Raw genomic sequence first — 21283 nt, 5'->3', positions numbered from 1 at the left:
TCAAACTCACAAAACTCAGTCATATAATTTGGGAATATAGGCTTTTCAGATATCATTTAGTCTATAGCAACTCTCCCCTCTTTCTGTACCTCTTGCAATGAACAGAGCACATAATGCTAAGTAAGTTTAAAATGTTTTACTTACAACATAGGCTTGCTGTGTCTTTGTGGGGCCACCATTTGCTTCATGGAGCAGCATGCTGTGGCCCAGGAGTCAGGGGAATGAGGGATCACATCGCACAACTGTTTGTGTGTGTGCAAGACCTCCCAATCTGGCTGTGCATTTCCCGCTGCAAAAACCAGATTCCCAGACAGCCAATCAGGTGAGCGGGGGGAGGGGGCTGGGCAAGGACCAGGACCACCTCTCCCTTTTAAAAGGGAACAGTGCCCAGTGCCCAGCCTCTTGCCCACATGGAGCCTCTTGCCGTTCAATCACCCACCCTCCCGCCCTGTTCTTGGTATGCATGGGCCAGCCTGGTGATGAAATCAGAGATTGAGAAAACCCTGCATCATAGCGACATGTGGAATGTGAGCCAGTGGTGAGAAGGGATGTGGAAAGATTAGTAAAGCTGAATTTCACATATTTATTCAAAATAGGCCGTCTAATCTTTCCGAGAGACTTCCAGAAGAGGAATTTCACTGTGCTTGGGAACAACATTTTTTATTTTTTTTAAAATCACATATCCAATTTAGTGGAATAAGTTGGTCAGGCATTGTACCTACTACCTAGTGAGATAAGAGACTTCTTTGTACTTCCCTCCTGCCTTGGCAAGTCTCTCCCCCACCACATATTTTGCTCTTTGGTATATAACTTTTAAATGCAGGAAAGGAAAACATTTTGCTGATCCAGAGATAAGATTTAATGGATTCCTAAAGTGTTTCTTTTAACAAGCCTATTTAAACATAATTGAAATAGTTTAGTCATCTTACTGCAGACAGGTGAAGGAGGACAGTTTGGCATCTTGGGCTGAAAGTCCTGAATACAAGGAATATTTTGCTGGTGCTCATGATGGATTTTTATTTTATAGTATTTTGCACATAACTAAGAAAAAACAATTTTCCATAGCCATGAAATACAAAAGTTAATGCCTTTTCCCCCAAACATTAACTGGTGTAAAGATATATTAAGAGCTCCTTTGACTGTGGTCATCCAGCAAAATTACACGATTAAGCACAGTGTTGACAAAAATTGCCAACATCCACATTGGCTTTATATTCTTTTCACTTCCAGTATTCTGCATCAAAGATTTTTGTGCCACCTTAAAGGCTTAAAGTCCTTGTTGTTTTTGCTTCTATAGTTATCACAGCTTATGTAGTTTCTCCTCTAAGAACTGTTACACTATAGCACAGTTAAACAGTATATTTTGAGAGTTGAAACTAAACAACATCAGGAGGACACCATACTGACTGCTCCTACTGTAAGAGAAGGCAACGGAAGACTTTGACCTATGTACATCCATACTTTGCTCTAAAAATTGCATCTTCTTTTTTCCCAGATAGAAATGCATCCAAGGATAAAGATTTGACCAGCCATAGACAGCAGGAATGGTTGACCTTTGGCCCTCCAGATGCTACTGTACCACAACACCCATCATCCCTGTGTGGGATGTAATCCATTGGTACAGTTAAATGCAACTTTCCTTCTTTCCCTAGAGTGGACACAGGGACATCCAGTCAGTGTAACTTCCTGTTCCACTGGTCTGGAGCTTCCTCCGCTTGTGTGTGATCTGGGAGATGAGTGTGGCTCTGGCTGACTCCATAAAAAGAGCCAAGTCTTGCAGCCATTTTCTCAGTCTTGAAGTTGCCTTGCTCCAGTGTTTTCTTGTTCTATCTTTTGCAGCCATGCTGCTCTCCTGCAGCCATTTTGTTGTTTTCATGTAATTTTGCGGTCTGCTGGCTCTCAGCCAGCAGCATGTGAGTTCAGTCTCCCTATAGCATGAACCCACACAGTTTCTTTGTGTAACTACCAAGTAAAGTCTGCCTTTCAGGGATCAAATAGTGAACTGAAATGTGAGTAAACTTTTTGTTACTTTACTCAGAAAGACTCTTGAGTCTTTATTCTTTTAGGAAGGATAAAAGGGGACACCAGAAAATAATCTTAACTAAGAGATTCAAACAAATCTGCAAACTAGCTTCCAGCTATATTGAGAGGAATCTGCTCTGCTACATCACTTAGTAGCATGAGTGAAGGAAGGATAATACTTATTAAATATATCCTTTCCTACAGTCCTTAACATCCCCACACCTTGATCACTGGCCAAGCTGGCCTGGGCCGGTGGGAGTCCAGCATCACCTGGCAGTCGTATGATTACAATTTAGGGTGTTTCCGGCAGCTCCCCAATCTTTGGCCCATTCGGCGAGGGGGGTTAAACTAAATTACCTCCTTGTTTCACTAACTGATGCCACCTGCAATAGAAACAACGGAGAAAGAAAGAAGCAAACTAGTAGCAACTACCTTTTTAAAAATGTAAATAGCGCCCAACTGCCCACAGGTCCCTATGTGAACTGCTCAACTTCACAATACACCTCCAGTTAATTCTCTTATACTTGATGCATTTATCAATTTTCTTCATTGTACTCCCACATCTGTCCACTTCTGCACCTTGGTGATCTCAAACTAAGCCCATAGCTTTGAATGTGGAAAGTTATGAAGTGGCATGGGAGACAGAGAGGAATGCCGGCCACTGCTATGGAATGGGTAGGAAGCCATACATCCCACACAGTGGGCATCACACAGATAAACAATTTCCCAGGATAGCCTTCTTTAAAAGATGGGTCCAAAGCAGGGCAGAGGATGACACCCAGTTTCAGTTTCCTCCTTTGGCAAAGAATTCTGCACAGTAAGTCTGTGAAGAAATTTTTGGTGAAGCTGCAAGTAAGAAAGAGATTCTAGACACCCATAAACTTTGTGGTTTTTTAGGATGGTTACATTGCCACCTTGTGGCTGATTCTGAAGAGTGAACAGTCTCAAAGCAGTAACAGTAGAAAAGTAAGAGTCCCTTAGTGCATTTTAGAAGCAGAATGGAAAATAGACCATGCGCAGTGGCGTGTGAAGAAATATTTCGGAGGGGAACCATTAGGTACAGAGGCACCAGCTTGCGAGGGCCTTTGGTGGGGGGCAACGCTGCTCACGTGAGCGGCATTCCCTCCCTTATGGAATGTTACCCTGGGGAAAACGCAAATAGAAATTGGATAGGAGTTATGCTACCTAAGCAGACTAACCCAAATCCACACACATACCAAGGATGGGCTGATCACTGTGTCAAGCAAAAATAGGAAGAAGGTGAGGTGTAGGAGATGGAGGTGCCTGCAGGCAGGTGTTGGGTCTTTGGTACTTCACTGTGTAGCCTTCTCCAAATTGGAACAAAGAGATAAGTGCTGATTGTATAGATTAGGATACAGCACTATCCATTTCCAGAATCCACTGCTAAAATCCAGGTTTACCTCAATGTTTTCCTCTTCACATCAATGGAAGAAGCCAGTAGGCCCAGAGTAAGTAGCGAAGTCCAGATTGCTTGCACCATAATTCCAGGTTGATCTTCACACCTCACACCTTCAAGCCCCACCCTGAATCTTTGTTCTTGGCTTCCAAAAGCAAACACCATCCACACAAATGTGTCTATTCTGATATGTGGTCACTAAGCAGTTGCTAAGGATATTTGGCCTTGATATCAAGGGAGCTACTAATTTTCAGTCTATCTGAGTTACATACACTTAACTTTAAGATGAAAATATAGGGTAGAATTAAGAGGTTTATATCATTGTAATAAAGAATGGCTATATCACAAGCACAGATGCCTCTAACAAGCATTGCCTTACTAGGTAGCCCAATACACAAGTTGTCCCTGGTGCTGCTGCTTTATTAGGGTGGCCGTCTTACTAGAACCATGTTTAAAGAATACAAAACGCATTTTAATCACAACACGAGGTCCAAACAAGATGTAACTCTAGCTTTTTTCCTTAATTGAAAGTAGACACAGTGGGAAGCCACTTACTATTGGGCATCAAGTGAAGGAGAAGAACCTTTTCTTTCCCTGCACATTCCTAAAAAATAATCTTTCTTGCTGCCATTAATCTCAGGAACAAAAGTTCTCATTTGCTCTGTGGGAGTCTAGCCTAGCTTTCCCCTTGATATGCTAGTCTGTAACTTGAGAAGTTGTTTGTTCACTAGGCATTTGGACAACACTTAAGATATATCATAACCAAATTGTGCATAATTGTTCCTGAAATCAGTAACTGATTTTTGCTTATGCTTCATTTCAATTATATGCCATTTTGAATCAAGATGGTGGACTCAACCTATGAAAGCTTAACTGATTTTTGGGCTGCTTACAATTCCTGAATAATGCAGAGTATGAGGTCGCTGTATTCTATACACGAGAGTATATTCTGAATATAGAAACATTTGATCATGTACAATTTGAAGTAGTACAGTGCAAGCACGACTTCTGCTGTTTGTGAGAACTAGGCCTTAGTCATAAATAGCCTCCCGCTGAGTAGGATGTTGGATTTCATAAATAACCACGCCTTAACCTGCATTTTAAAATATTTCAGAAGTGAACTTGGAGATGTTCTAACCCTCACTGTGGTAGGTTGCATTGTTCCATTAGTATTGATGCTATAATCATTTGGGAGTTCTCCTCTCATGAACAAGAGTCTCCACCTCCTTCATGAACCGAAGACACAGTTCCTCTTGCCAACACACAGCCACACACTGGACAGCCACAGGGAGCCCAACAGCATCGCTGACAGCCTGAAAATGGAGGGGCAAAAAGACAGGACAACACAACAGCATTAGAAAGCTTCAAGGTATAGTTAGGTAGCATGAGGACTGGGAAAAGGCAGGTGGGTTTTTTCTGGTAAATGTGCACTGACCTCTTTCATGCGCTTGTCCCAAGGGTCACCATAATGCCCTGTGTAGTGTTTGAGCTCTTCTTCATCAGCTTGGGAAACAGTGGTGACTGGCACAACTCCAGCAGGAAAGTTCAGGAGGTTGTATAAATTGGTGTAGGATGTAGCAGCTGAAAGTACAGAAAAGCTATAAATAACGTGACCTGGGTTTTTGCTTTTGTTTTTAATTTCAGCAAGATGTTTGCTGTTGTTTAGAACTACTCTGGAGGGAAACCATAGCTAACTGGGATTTCCCCCCATTTAAGTTAAGCCGAAACCAGAGGCAAAACAAGGCAGCATGGTGGCCTCCTGATGTTGTTGGACTACAACTCCCATCAGCCCCAATCAGCCTGAGCCAAACTGCTCACAGGTCCATGAGTGAACTGCTCAACTTCACGATATGCTTCCAGTTAATTCTCTTATTTGACATGTGTATCTATTTATTATTTACACTTGTAGCCTTCACCAAACGGCCCCACATTCATACATTTCGACCCCTTGGTCATCTTGAGCTAAGTATGTTTTTGGCATGTAGGAAGATACAAAGGGAGTTGAGAAACAGACAAGAATTTATGTTACTGCTATGGAAAGGCGGGGAGGCCACATGTCACACACAGTAGACATTACTGGGACACAGATAATACCAAATAGTTTCCCAGGATAGCTGTGATTAAATGCTGGACCCAAAGCAGGGCAGAGGATGACATCCAGTTTCAGTTTCCTCCATTCGGCAAGGAATTCTTCACGATACATCTGTAAAGAGAATGTTGTTAAAGTTGGAAGCAAGAGAAATTGTGAGCACGCAGAAACTTTGTTATTGCAATGACTAGATTGCCACCTTTGTTCTATTTATTATTTATAAAAATATTAATACCCACAAAAAAATACCAAAGTGGTTTACAGCAATTAAAATACCACAAGAACAATCCAAAAAGAGATGCCTTTAACAGAATTATCTTATTATCTGTAAGCTTCTGCTTAAGTCTGGCAGCAAAGAAACAACTTTAGCAAACCCTTGAAAGTCAATACAGAAGCCACCTCTCTACTGGAGGAGCATGCCACAAGAGTAGGCAAACAACTCTGAAGGCTCAGTTTCTTGTCAAATAAGTCTCACCAATTTGGGGGTCAAGAGATGATGCTTCTACAGATTACCTCAGTGATCCAGCTGGGATCTAAGCATTGTAGCTGATAATGGAACAAGGTCTCTTCTAAAAAGGCAGAGTCTGCCACAGCCCACAAACAATACCCCAGTAGAAAATACACACACTACCCATCAAGTATGAAGGGTCTCTTAATGCATTTTAGAAGTGAAATAGAAAACAGACCCCCTGCCCTTCATATCTGAGTTTAAAATGTGGTGTTTCTGTTAACAGCCAAATACAAAAGATCTCAGGTGAAGCAACTCATAGAGCTGTTTTGTATAGTATCAATCTTGCATGGAAATCCATTCTGTGTCAAAAAAAATAGCATCTGTTGAACATCCATGTATGCATAACTCACTGGACAAGATTAGATGGCAAACTAGTTATTGTATGAAGCCTTAATCGTAAACATAAACTCACCGCTGCTGCCACATGGTGGTTCCATAGGTTTTTTGCTGACCTGCAACATTGGAAATAATGAAGAGATGACTGCCTAGCAGAAAGAGAAGTAGTCAAGAGTGCTGCTTAAAGTATGTCGGCATGAGTGGGGGGGAAATGGGATGGTTCCACTGTGGCTCTGCAACAGTGTACAAAAATGGGATGCCGCCCACCCTGTGCTGGTTAATGTTTGTTGGCTATGTGGTAATTCGCAATCAAGCTCTTCATAAGAGATTAAAAGAGGACTCAGTCAATCACTCTGTGGAACTGGAAGGGATGAGGAACCAGACTCTCCTGCTTTGTGCCTCATGGCCTCTGCAGCACTTTGCAGCCTCCCAAAGATGCCTGCTGTCATATGAAAGGCATAGCCGAATAGCACCGAAGCTATATGCATATTGCATTAACCTTAAAGTTGCCTGCCAAACTATAGAGATAAATGGGACCTGAAAGCATCCAGATTTCCTTACAGACAGCATTCCTATGTGACTAGAGCAAAGTTGCCAACATACAGTCCTTTTGCTGGGTACTACACTCTCCCTTCCATCTGTGCTTCCTGAAAGGCAGCAATAGGGAACCTGCAGCCCACCAGCTGTCATTAGATCCCAACTCCCATCAGAACCAACCAGCATGTCCAATGGTCAGGAATAACAAGAGTTGCAGTCCAGCTACATCTGAAGGAGCCAAGCATCCCCATTGCTGCTGGAAGGTGATGAAGGTTTTACAGGAGAAGTGGACAACCTGTGGCCTAAGGGCTGCACATGATCCTTGGAATAACTTTATTTGAACCTCAGCCTAATTACAAATACTGTCTGCAAGTGATCAGTTCCGTCCTCTGAGAAGAGCAAATCTGTCTCTTCTCTGGCAGTCTGCTGGGCAAAGAGGAAGCAGGATAGAAGGGGGTGTTGGAAGAGGAAGAGGAAGGAAATGGCAAGAAAAATACCCACAGTTGCATGTGCCCCCCAACAGATTACCCCCAAGGCTAAGGTCACCAATGATAATCTTTAAACCAGATGTTTCTTACCCAACTCCACATAGTGCATTAAGATCTCTGGCAATCCGAGGGTACTGGAGAGAAACACAAGCTTAGTTTCATTGTGAATCCCCAACAATCACATCATTGGTGTTGAATACAGTGGTACCTCGAGTTACAAATGCTTCAGGTTACAAACTCCGCTAAGCTGGAAGAGTTACCTCAGTTGAGAACTTTGCCCCAGGATGAGAACGGAAATCTTGTGCCAGCAGCACAGCGGCAGCAAGAGGCCCCATTAGCAAGAGCACGCCTCTAGTTAAGAACAGTTTCAGGTTAAGAACAGACCTCCAGAACGAATTAAGTTTGTATCTAGAGGTATCACTGTACAGAGCAGTCACTTCACCATCTCTTTGACGTGTATTCACCTTACTCTATCCAGCCATCCTACCCTATGCTTGTCAGCATCTTAAAGCACGTGCAGCTGCAGTGAAACAAAGGAGCCAAATACTTACTATAGGTTTCAAGAGGAATGTAAAAATTCTCTTCACTAGAATGGGAAGACGGTAACAATTAATCTGGGATTTCAAATTTGGGTCCACAATGTCTCCTTTGCTGGAAGATGAAAGAAGAAGAAAATCAAGTTTTTCAGTTTTTATATCTGAAGTTGTATTGCTTAACCTGCGAAATAATTTAGGTTCCTGAGAATTTCAAGTGAGAATAAACTTGAAATGATGCCTTCCTGATTTCCTAGCTTACAGATAGTTTAATAGCTCACCTTCTTTGCACACAACAAAACAAAAGTTCAGCCCTGATATCTACATTGAAAAAGTGCTCAGGTAGCAAGTCTGTGAAAAGACTCTGTTACCTGGGGTAGTCTTTGCCAGTAGCACTGACTTAGAGGAACCAATAGCCTCATTCAGTGTTATAGCTCATGGCTGCCTAACTTCTTATATTGCAAAGTTTGTGAAACCAAAGTTAGTTTATCCTCTTGGCTCCATTTGGCTATGTGTTTTGCATGGTACTCTTCATTATCTAAGACTTTTAACAAAATGAACTTTTCCTATAACTGAGTTTTCCCTAGCATTAAACATATTCTGATGAAAATCTGTTATTTATTAATGTGCCAATTATTATCACAAAAGCTATCCCGGGCATCACGCTTTTCCAATGCATGGCCATAATAGCAATGTTATCAAGCAACAGCCATGTTCACATACCAGAACGTCTACTTACAACTTGTCCAGCAAATTTGCACATCCATCAGAAAATAGGCCTTTGGTGTAGAGCTCATCAACCACATAATTAAGCCGAGGAGGAACAAAGGGGATGAGCTGCGAGGAAAAGATAACAGCTTTTATTTGACAGCAGGCAAAATTATATGAGCTGCACATAAGGATTATGTAATCCACCCCACTCTTTAATAGATTCAGAGAGCTCTCTGAAAGTGTTGAGGAAAATGAAGCAAAGTTCTAGTAAAGGGTTGGGTGGTAGAAGTGAAACAGGAATGGAAATTTTCTATGCTCTCTCCTCATTTTGCAGCTAATTTGCCCCAGAAATTATAAGCCCTGGGCCTATTATGTTCTTCATGTATACCCCAGATAAATTTTGACCACCACAAACAAGTGTTTAAACAAAATGTCACACAGATACATTCTGAGGACCAGGATTAGCAGCCGTTTCTTATGGAATGTACTCTCTAGCATTTGCATAGGTTTGTTGAGTTGTGTGGATTAGTTTCCAAAACTACAGGTATGTTGATATTAAGGCCACTGTATGTGCAATAAATTTCCCACATAGGAGGTTTCCATACTCTCTGTGTATAAAACTGTGCATCCATGTGAGCAACTAAATATGTGTTAGAACCAAGTGTGCACATGTGGTGAAAGATATTCATGTTCATCGAGCATGACAGTATACAACCATTTTTCCTGCACAGAATTCCTAACTGTAGAGAAATGGCATACAGTGGTACCTCGCGTTACATACACTTCAGGTTACATACGCTTCAGGTTACAGACTCCGCTAACCCAGAAATAGTACCTCAGGTTAAGAACGTTGCTTCAGGATGAGAATAGAAATTGTGCTCCGGCAGCGCAGTGGCAGCAGGAGGCCCCATTAGCTAAAGTGGTGCTTCAGGTTAAGAACAGTTTCAGGTTAAGAATGGGCCTCCGGAATGAATTAAGTACTTAACTCGAGGGACCACTGTATTTTAATGGCAGATTTTTACAGCTCTTCTGTTATACAAATGCATACATAAGAATTCTAATATATTTACAGTTGCCCAGTTCACATACTGTGCTTGTTTTCATGAATATATAGCAGGGAAAGGCAAGGAGAATGTCTGGATGGACAAGGCATGGTGTGAACTGGGCCTCATTCCCCCACCCAGTAACAAAAACTGAAAGCAATGTAGATCTGACAGTGTTCATCACATGACCATAGAAGCTGGGGCAAAGTGTCAGATACAAACAAAATCCTAGAATGGAATTTGGGTGAAGAAATTAAGAAACAGACATACTGTATGCCCTCTGAGTTGAAGAAGATTTTTGGTTTCCCGAACAGCCCTCCTCATGCTGGGAGATGGCTGGAAATAGCCATCATCTTCATAGTATCCAATCCGTAGGGGCTTTGAACTGCTGTATATCTGGAAGAAGATGAAGAAAATAGGAACTTCTATTTACAGGTGGCCATTGAAGCATAGAAATAGCTTCCAACCACTTTTATAAACCACATCATGGATCCCTGCAGTGGGACTGTTTCTTCAACACTGATCAAAAGTTTTGGAAGGTGACAGAATATAGAATGCCTTGAAGGTTTTCTAGATTTCCAGGTGAAGATTGCTACAAGTAAGGCTGCTTGTGTTTGTCCTTGAGCTCCATGGCCTGTTTAAATTCATTTTTATTTTGAATAGTTTTAAAGCCAGTTGGCTCAGCTGTTGATGTTAATTGCCACATACAAGCAAATAGCATTTCTGTTTTATCTGTTTTACTCTTATATGGACTTAAAAGCCATATATTTTAATTGGAGGGCAAGCGCTGGGAGAACAGCTGTTTTGATTCAGCGTTTAGCATTCAGCTGATAAAGAATGTTCGGAAGCTAATCTCCACCAAAGGAGACCCTGCACTTTTAACAGTTTTAATATGGTTACCACAGAAGCACAGACCAGCAGTGCTTCAGATAAATCATTTGGAACTCTATTGCCAAATTTAGCCCAGAAATCTATGCTGGAGTATTGTGAATCAGCAACTGGAGCAGCTGGAGGAAGGGAGCCAAAAGTAACTGCAAGGCTTTTGTGGCAGGATGAAATTAATTTGTCTTATATGGATATCTCTGGTTCTTCACATAGCGAGAGTGCAATAAATGAGGATGGAGATGACTTATCCCAAGTAAGAAGTTTTGCTACATATTCCTCCAATGAAAGCTTAGCTAACAAATCAATTGGTTCAGAAACTTTTCTTCCAAATCTTTCATGTGCCACAAGAATAATATTGCAAAGTATTTGAAGTTGATCAAAATAATAAGCAGCTATGGGACACTGGGTCTGTGGAGCAGTTAGCGGGCTGAGTTTGAACTGATATGATGAAATTGATGCACCAGGATTCAATTAAATGGCCAAAATATTGGCAGATGCAGAACTGCATCAGATCATACATTCTCAGTGTTATGATCATTGTATAAATTATTTGAAAGGATCTCATTGTTGACCAAGGGTTGTGCTGTCCATGGTGCTGAATATTTCAGCTTCTCCCTCCTCACTGACACCACTTACCTCCTCTCTGAATGGCATAGGTGGTATTGAAGGATCAAGGGAGAATAACTCATCACACAGGAGCGCCTTCATGCACAGAACCAGGCTGTCCACATCCCTTGCCATTGGGCCAATTGTTGCTGTAACTGCAAAAAAAATGGAGACATAGGAGTTGAAGGAGAGAAAGCATGTGGACTTTTATGCCCTAGTCTACATTCCAGTAGCCAAGAAAGGGGGAGGAACCACACAGGTCAGTGGTAGAACACATGAATTGCACACAGAAGGTCCCAGGTTCAAACACAGGCACCTCCAGTTAAAATAGTCACATAGTAGGGGGTTTAGACAATACTGGGCTAAATGGACAAGTAGTGTAACCCAGAAAAACTGTTCTTAAAATTCCCAAGTTCACTTTCACTAAGTCAAGTACACAACTCCACTGACACACAATGGATTTCAGTCTGAATAGGATGCACTGTGATCCCTGCTCTTATTACCAAAAGTTCAAACTTTACGCAATTATTTAAGTTCAGAGCTACTATACTAATGATTTGTTTGGTAGGGATAATCAACATGGTGAGCAGATGATGCTGGATCCCAGCTCCCATCAGCCCCATTCAATATCGTCAACGTGCAGATGGTCAATGTGAGATAATGGAAGTTGAAGTTCAGAAATATCTAGAAGGACCACTGTGGTGTTTGCCTCCTAAGATGGGTCAAGGAAAGGGTTAAAAGGGGTGTGATGTGATTGGCCAGTGAGAATGCAAGGGGGGAGGAAAAGATAGAGTTGAGGTTTGGGAGTTGACTGTTGAGGTTTGTCAGTTGGGAGTTGAGGCTTGGGTGTTGGAGAAGGAAGAGGGTGGAATAGGCAGTGGGTTGGTCGAGTTGTGAGAGAGTGAGAGGAATTGTTAGGGAGTTAGATAGATAGTTGGGAATAATTCAGTTTGAAGTTGTTAGGAACTAAGATTTAAGAAACTGACAAGAGAAAAATAAACTGAAACCATACGCTTATTCCTGCACTTAAAAATAAACTTGATTATTTGTTTATGTTAACAACTGTCTGGACTCCGTGTGTCCCCGGGAGAAGCAGGGTGGTGGCAGCGAAGAAAGCAACTGTAGTGGTGGCACAGGGTCAATAGACCGTGAAACGTCCGGGGGCCCTGTGTGATCACCACAACCACAATTGCTATCCCTGGTTTACAGCAAGGGGACTACATTATTTAAATACACTCTAATGTCACTGAAAGGATATGCGAGTTCCTAGCATAGTTGAAAGTTCTTTTACTAATCTGAATGGGTAAAAATTACTTACCCGACTTCATGCCAGCAATAGGGCTAGCAAGACCAAGTGTGCTGGGAATGATGCAAATGAGAGAGAAAAAGTTGTAACTATCAACACAGTAGAAGATGATCCATGTTTCAGTTGCAAATCACATGCAGGCATTCAGAAATGATACTAGAGTTCAGCTACACTGGAGTTAACAATTCATTCAGTTACAATTTGCTGGCATGGTAAATATTATCATGAGAGAATCGAGTTTGACTTTAGATGTAGCATGATATTAACAACAGAACAATCACGTTTCAAACAGACAGGTGCAACTTCTATGTGAATGAATGTATAGCAAAGAAATTATGTAATAAACTAAAATTTAAAGTACTGACTTAAAAAGAATATATAATATTGTAGGGTATAATGTATCAATTATAATTAGAATAATAGAAACATATAAATTTATATCCCACTCTTCCTCCTAAAGTGGCCCAGGGCATTTAAATGTAGCAGTAACAGTTATGACAATAAACTTTGTTTTGCTCCAGTTATCTCTGAATGCATAAAATTGGAATATTTATCACAGTCAAGGAAGGGTGTTAAATCCTTTCCAGCCCCAGGGACCACATTCCCTTGTGAGCAACATTCCTGGGGCCACAGGCCCATGGTTGGCAGGGTTAGAAGGAAAAAGTGGCTGGACTGATGGATGTGACTGGTATTATAGGCTACAGTCCAGCCACACAAAAAGCAGAAGTTTCTATAGCCCCACATGCATCTCTTCATTTCAACAAACACAAGGCATTATGCTGCATGTACCGGGAGTGGGAAGGAGACTTTGTTTCTGTAAAACAGCCACTGCAAAAGCAATTAAGGGGGACACAGTGCAGGGCTGGTAATGGGAGCAGGCCCACATTTCATCTGCAGGCTCAAAGTTCCCCACTCCTGAACTACAGGAATACCTACATTCAATATGCAAATTCAAAAAGCACTGGTTGTTTCTGCTCAAATGAAGCATCTCCCACTAATGCTCGGTAAACACATTCCATTAGCATTCACCTGATTGACTATCTGCCAGCCCAGGACCAGTTAATTGAGTGAACTTTCCAGGACCCACCTCAGTCGATTACCAGTTGGTTTGAGTCCACAAAGCCCACAGAAACTTGATGGGAGCCGAATGCTTCCAGCGACGTCTGTCCCAAAGCCCAAGAGGGACCCTCCTCCTGCAATGAGTGCCCCTTCCCCTCCAGAGGAACCACCAGGACTTTTCTTGTGGTTCAGGGGGTTGATTGTCTGACCAAAGATTAAGTTGCTGCAGTCATAGCTGAGTGAAGTAGAAAGCGGGTTGACCATTAATGATTTATAGGAGCTTTATGCCTTATACTCAAACAAAGCATGAGACAATGGGTTGCATCCAACACAGAGCTAAACAAAATATTCCAACAGCACAAGGAGTTCTGCTTGTGCAATGAAATGTTCCCCCCAAACCCCTCCCCTAAATCTGTTCTGGGTTCTGGAGCAGATTTGTGGACTGAGCAAAGCATGTGCCGGGTTTGGGGGGGGGATTCCATTATGCTAACACTATTCCTTCCAATAGCACAACTATTAAGTTGAATATTGCCCAGTAGGTAAATAATAGAATGGAAATAGCATCAGGCAATTGAGAAATACAGGGAATGTGCTTGAATGACATCATGAAGACTAATGCAAGGTAATGAAATAAGAACCATCTTGCAGAATCACTCGTGGTTATTCAGATGCTGCAGAGAAATGCACAAGAAGGATGTAGTGGAAATAGCTTGTCCCCTATTCTGAGATATATATTCTCTGAATGTAGATGTTTCATTTAGCATTGTGGGTAATAATAACCAGTGCTAATGTACACATCCTGAAGAAAAAGTTGGTAGAATCCTAATGTTAAGAGTTGACTGTGGGTGGGGAATGCCACTATTAAGAACATAAGAATAGCTTGCTGGATCCGACTAATGACCCATCTACTCCAGCATCCAACAGTGGCCAATCAGATGCCTGTGGGAAACCCGCACAACTGAAAAAAGGTTCATTAAAAAGTTACCTGACAATAAATAACTATTCAACCAGGGGAAAAGTTCTAACTTGCATACTCCCTGCTATGCAACATCTGATGTGTGGGAAGCATTCAAAAATACCACCAACCACCTGCATTCTGGTAAAATCCAGTTAACGACCTCATTTGCATCCTTTTAGGGAAGGAGAACTTATGGCTCTTCCTATCATGTTGGAATCCATTTCCCAGCACCCAAGCTAGAATGGTCAATAGTCAGGGATGATGGGAGTTGTAGCCCAGCAAAACCCACAGGTTCTTCATCCCAGCTCTATGCCCACTGGAGATGCACATGTGAGTGCAATGAGGTACATAACAAAAGCCCTGCCCCCTTCACCAGGAAGAGAATGCTCTTTGTGGGGTGAGTGAAAAATGCAAAATTTCATTCTGAATAAAGAACAGATTTCATTAATAATATAAAAGATCCTACTTTCTATCTCCGGCATCTTCAAGTAGGGATGTAAAACACTCCTGGTCTGAATCCTTGAAGACCCACCACTTACAGTCCGAGTAGTCAAACTGAGCTAAATGGCTCAGTGATCTAACTTGGCAAAAGTTTATCTACTCGTTAAGCGAGTGGACGCTGTTGGGGCAGGGTTCGTCTGCCATGACATATTATAGAAGTAAATTCCCTATCTTAATTGTGAAGAGATGCTTCCTATTTATGACTCAGATCTCTTCAGAATAATTCCTCCCAAATCACTCTCCCCCACATTGATCATAATCTATCAAACTCTGCAGTGCTATTTTTCTAGAAAATATGCCATAAACAGCTTCCTCATTCTCTTAGAATGGCAATGGCACCCACCTGAAAGGTGCCAGAACTGAGTTCCGGTGAGTGCCATCTGAAAAAGCCCCAAATCTCTGTAATGTCCCCCATAGTGTTTTTTGCTACATTAGAAAGCCAAGCTGCTCACAATTTTTATTTCTTCTTTCTTAGTCCTATGGTATATTTGTAAAAAGAGAAAGCAACAGGGAATTACAAAAGAAGAGAGTGTGCTAAAGTATACTTAATCATGCTTTGGGGAGTGTTGGTCTTCACAAATGGTATTGCCCCCTGTTTCTTCAAAACTTTTACTATCACGCTGTCGTCCTTTTCCACTTTGCCGAGAAAGTGCACCAACCCACACGTGGAGATGTGGCCCTTTGGGATAAAACCAAACACTGCTGATTTAACATGATGGGGCAAATAAGTCTAGAGCTATGTTGCTTGGCCTAAGAACGAAACTATTAAGCCTTGTTGGTAAAATAGACGCCATAAAACAAAGAAAGTTTTCCCAGATCCCATGGGGATTGGCCCTGATAGAAAACCTTGATCGACTTATTTATGATAGATAGATAGATAGATAGATAGATAGATAGATAGGTAGGTAGATAGATAGATGATAGATAGATAGATAGATAGATAGATAGATAGATAGATGGATGGATTGAATTTCTACACTATCCTTCATGTGAGGATCACATGACAACATAGTAACAAACATACACAACATAGTAACAAACAAACAAAATACTCTACCCACAGTTTAAAGGGCCATATAATATTTAATTAGCCAATGGCCATATATTATTTAATTAGCCAAGGCCCACCCTGACGGCCTGCCATGGACTAGGAGCAAGTTTTTAATAATAATAATCATCATCATAATAATATACAGAATTAGAATGGATTCTTGAATATATTATACCCTAGCACCCAATTACAATTCTCAAACATTCATTCATTCGATTTGTTATATATCCCACCTTTCCTCCAAAGGACTCACAATGGAAAAAAATGGCTCTCCTCCCCATATTTATTTATTTATCCATCCAACAATACCTGTGGGGTAGTTTAAGCTAGGAGACCGGGGCTGGCCCAAAGTGAGCCTCACAGGTGAGCAAGGATTTGAATTCGTGTTGCCTCAGCCATACTCTGACATGCTAATTACTCACCATACTGGAGTCAATTTAAAAAGACCTATTTCAACCTTAACATTTGTGCATTCATAGTGAGCGGAACCAGGCAATCCATGTAACATGCACTCATAACATGCACACACAATTATGTATGCCAAATTTGGAAATGTATATATATATTTCATTGGAATGTGATCATGCTGTACTCCGTTTCAGTTATCTCCCTTCTCTAGAGTTCCACAATGGCCAAAATTAAATGGGCCATGCCCTGTATGTTAGCTGAAGCTGCTGTGAGAGGGGAGAAGTAATGATTACGTTGAACCAATCAACATCACAACTGATGCACAGACAGATCATCATAAGGAAAGTGGTGACCACATTTAAGGGTAAAAGGGGGATTAACCTTGCATCCAATGTGGTCCTTAATGCTGACAGGAATCCCATACAGCAGGCCTTTCTCCTTTTGCTTCTTCACTTCCTGGAGCTGTTCCTCACAGCCGTGAATAAAATCGGTCACACAGTTCACCTCCTGGGTCACTTCAAGAGCCTTGCCAAGGAGGAGGAGGGGGGGAATAGGGAGAAAGAGAGCATTCACATTATAAAAAAGGTATCTCTGCAGCAAGTTCAAAATGTCATCATTGTCTAAAACTTTGGAAGGTAGAAGACTGTTAATTTGCTACTTGCAGCTCCTAAGTTTAACAAACTTAAAAGTCATGTCAGTCATTTTGGCCCAGTAAAAGCATAATTGAGATTTAGATGACCCAGAATTTGGTACAAATTCATTAAGAGTTGAGCCAGTGCAGGCTGGGGGACTTCTGTAGCTTGGGGGCCATATTCCCTCATGGGTAACCTTCCAGGAGCCACATAGGTTGAATCAGAGTCAAGAATGGGTGGAGCAAAGTATGTGACCTTTGTCCACTGCATCACATTTTAGGTATACAAGAAGACACACATCTCTCTCCAGCCAGGCAAGAAAAAGGCACGGTCACATTTCAATAACACATTCCAGCCAGATAAAATCATTTGAGCATGGAACAGGGCCATTGTTATGTGAATGGCCTGGGGAGGAGAAGAAGAAGAGTTTGGATTTGATATCCCGCTTTATCACTACCCGAAGGAGTCTCAAAGCGGCTAACATTCTCCTTTCCCTTCATTCCCCACAACAAACACTCTGTGAGGTGAGTGGGGCTGAGAGACTTCGAAGAAGTGTGACTAGCCCAAGGTCACCCAGCAGCTGCATGTGGAGGAGCAGAGATGCGAACCCGGTTCCCCAGATTACGAGTCTACCGCTCTTAACCACTACACCACACTGGCACTGGGAGAGTGCTAAGGGGCGTGACAGTGGTCTGGGATGGCAGCAATTGGTCCAGGAACCAGCACTTACTCACTCCTGCCTAATGGCACAGTCATAGCCATGCTCTGCAGCATCAGGTGACAGGCATTGTTCTCCTATGAGCTCCAATACATTTCAAACCTTCAGCACTATCTGTTACTTGATATTTTTTTCCCCTATACCCGTTGTAAAATGAGGACATTGGAAAAGGTTTTAAGGGGGGGGATAGATATCCCTATAACAGACACACTACATTGACAGAGCCCCTGGGACCAAATGAGCAACAGCTACCAATTAGTACATAAAAATGGCGCATTATCTGGAAAGTCACGTGGTTGAACAGAAGTATGTCAGAAGGCTTCCTGCTGAAGCAGTTGCACTCACCTTCTTTACATAGGTATACAGGACACTTTCTGGAGAAAGTGTCTCCTCTCTAAGTTTCTCTGCCAGTTCCACAAGCGACAGGGAGAGAATAAATTCTGACTGGATTCCTGGGTTCTGCAAGAGGAGGCAGCTGTGTCAGAAGGAAATGCTTATCCTCACACATTGGGAATAGCCCCAAATTATAAAAGTCACTTTGGTCACAAGCTCAAAATTGTGAAACCAGAATGCAGTCCATCAGTTGTTGTAAACTGTAAACCAAGGCGGTTGAGCACCTATCCATTTGGAAGCAATCCCTAAAATAAGGTAAAGATTTCTATTTCCTCGGGGAATTCCTTAGTCAAGCAGAGGTACATAGATATATTAAGGAACAGAGAAATACATTTCTAAAAAGGCACCCAAAACAGCTCAAGGTCTTCTGCCATTGCACACCTTTTTGTCTGTTGGGGTCTGTATTACCTTTGCCAGAACTTACTAAGGCTGTGGACATATTAGCTGTGGACATAGTCACAGCAAGAGGGGGTGGACCACTCTGTGTGTGTGCTTGTATGTACACACACAGAGAGACAGACACACACACACACTCATATCTATTTATTCACATGGACAAAGCTGTCTCTGGTTTCTCAGTTGCAGCGTTCTGAATAAAAGGACTCCAAAGAACGCACTGCAACAGTTGGTAGCAAAGTCCCACATTCAGTACAGAATTTGCAAGGTCTTCATACAATCCTATTACAATGTTGATTTCCCAGTGAGTGCTATGATGATGCAGGTGGTGATGCAATCAAAATGGGACCTGTGTTGCAGATAGGGACATTGATGCTGCCTGTAATGAGGCCCCAACTCCCCATTTCAATTGCTTCTCCTATCTTGATCTTGCTCAAATTAGTGTGTACACTTGAAGTCAGGAGCTTGAAGCAATGTTGGAATATTTGCCAAATCTGTTAAACACTAATCTACAGTCCCCTTCAGAGTTACAGTCAAACCCTGGATCACCAGTTTGTTATTCCTGTTTATTTATGGGATTATGAACTCTTGAGTAAGTGCAGCAGAACTATCACCATCAGCCTCCCAACTTTTAATGCATGTTCCTCCACCCACAAATGCAGGACTGTAGCCTGCCTGTGACCAGCAGTTTCAGAAAAGAGGAGATTTGCTGTTAAGAGACAGACTTTGGATACTGCTGCAAACATCATCATGCCCAGTCCATGCTAATCCTAACAATCTGGGCACCAAGATCCTGGGTTCAAAAGCCAAAACCAGCCCAAATGACCTGACAGACCCACTCTCAAGCTAGTATTGGAAGAATGTGGGAGATACTCTGGTGACTTTTAAAAGTAGGAAGAATATTGGAAGAATGTGGGAGATACTCTGGTGACTTTTAAAAGTCATTTTGAATGGTTATGGGACTGGATTATGCAGTAAAAATCCATTTGTCCCAATACTCTTAAAAAAAAAAAAAAAAACTACTGAAGAGACCAGTAACTTGTAACTGCTGCCTCCTGCCTTGTTTTTGCTGAATTAGCAGCACCAAAGTGACCTATCTGGCGTCAAGCCTAGGCAGTGTCACGGAGGCCCTGGGCTGCCCAGACGACAAGACCCCCCTCTCAGCCTCACTGATGTGGTCCAAAGGAAAGGAAAGCAATACACTGGGCACCAGCTCAGCTGCAGGAATTGCCAGAATGAGGCGCACAAGATGCTGTCCGTCTTAGGGACTCAGCATTAGCTCAGTGCAGCAGTGCTTGCTTTGCATCCAAAAGGTCCCAAGTTTTATTTGAACTGCACAAAGTGGACACGATCACTAGCAAACCTGACTGGAGTGCTCTCGGGTAGACATGATCACAGCCATTAAAAGTGTTGTTTGAGAAATATCTCATTTTCAGAAAGGCCTCCATCTCTTTCCCCTGCACCCCACCCCAATTAAAAGTTACCTTCTGTTTAAATTTCCAAATCATTTTTTCCATTTGTTCCAAGCTGTCGTCTCGCCATTGCCTGGCCTCTTCCATCTTCTGCAGAATCCTTTTGCGGGCCACCCATTTCCAAACCACAACCGCTGCTGCCGAGCCACAGGCAACAGCAAGAGCAGCCTGAGGATAAATTCCATCCCTGGGCAGGATCTCTATCAACTTCTCCTGGATCATGGCAAAGCCCTTCTCTCTGTCTTCCCAGTTTGCCCCTCTCTGATACTGGAGGAGGCTGGTGCTATTTAAGTATCAGTTCCTGAGCTATTTCACACTCCAAGAGACCATCAACATAGGGGCTCCCAAGATAAGACTCCGCCCAAGGCATCCCAGAAAATTGACCTTTGATCTGTTAAAACAGTAACTCAAGGTTGTTTTCCTGCTGGAGTCGACAAAAGAGTCCTTACAATTCTGAGCAGTCTCTTTCACATCAGATGTAACAAGCAACGACACCATTGCTCACTTCTTTTTTTAGGAGCAAAATAGTCATTATGATGACAACTTATTCCTTGTAAATAGAGCCTGTACATTACAAGGATCAGGTACATAATTTTCCTCCTCTCAGTGGAAACCAAGCCATCTCGTATATGCATGAAAGCACACACAAATAATTGGCCTGACCTTTAGAAGCCTGAAGAAAATGGCTGGGAGATGGACAGACTTTGGTCTGTCTTAGCAAAGAGTAACAGTTACTCATTTCCAAACTTAAACTCATTTGCCGTTTATAAAATACTAACCTATGCTGCTGAGTAACTTACTATTGCATTTTCAACGAGCTCTTCTCCAATACCCACCACACAGCACAGAGGGTGAACCAAGTTCTCACACACTTTGCTCACAGTTAGCAAGCTATAAGCTCCCTGCCTCCCCACTGGGTTGTGTGTGGCTATCTCCACAGTATTGGCTAGTAGATTGCAAGAAACCTTCAAATGGAAGAATTCACAGAAACACAATGTAGTCTCTACCATGGTGCAACAATGGGGCCCTCCGAACTGTGCCACAGTTTACAGATGTTAGGTTGGCAGTGGGAGTCTAAAAGAGGGCATTTCCCATTGTGCCTCTCCCCACTTTTCTTGCTCTGCTTTTGTCAGCAGTTAACTCTGGCTTTCTGACTGCTCTGGTTTCACTGACAATTGTGGTTTTCTAGTTTGAACCATTTTGTTAATTTG

At 42.2% G+C, this 21283-nt stretch overlaps 1 protein-coding gene across 1 annotated transcript; it reads right to left on the bottom strand.

Annotated features, from left to right (window-relative positions):
- Positions 1 to 835: 835 nt before the first annotated feature.
- Positions 836 to 21253, bottom strand: LOC310709651 (vitamin D3 hydroxylase-associated protein-like). Its single transcript, XM_083509621.1, has 15 exons — positions 20085 to 21253; positions 18157 to 18270; positions 16843 to 16986; positions 15548 to 15681; positions 13572 to 13778; positions 12497 to 12537; positions 11209 to 11333; positions 9958 to 10083; positions 8673 to 8770; positions 7952 to 8051; positions 7491 to 7534; positions 6452 to 6491; positions 5534 to 5642; positions 4875 to 5020; positions 836 to 4752 (listed from the first exon to the last, which is right to left on the bottom strand). Exons 1-15 carry the CDS (start codon positions 20292 to 20294, stop codon positions 4624 to 4626), a joined length of 1767 nt encoding a protein of 588 aa, XP_083365747.1. The 5' UTR covers positions 20295 to 21253; the 3' UTR covers positions 836 to 4623.
- Between the last annotated feature and the right edge of the window lie 30 nt (positions 21254 to 21283).

Source organism: Podarcis liolepis, assembly GCF_965112155.1.
Source record: "Podarcis liolepis genome assembly, chromosome: 6".
Classification (NCBI taxonomy): domain Eukaryota; kingdom Metazoa; phylum Chordata; class Lepidosauria; order Squamata; family Lacertidae; genus Podarcis; species Podarcis liolepis.
This window is presented reverse-complemented; position numbering and strand designations above follow the sequence as displayed.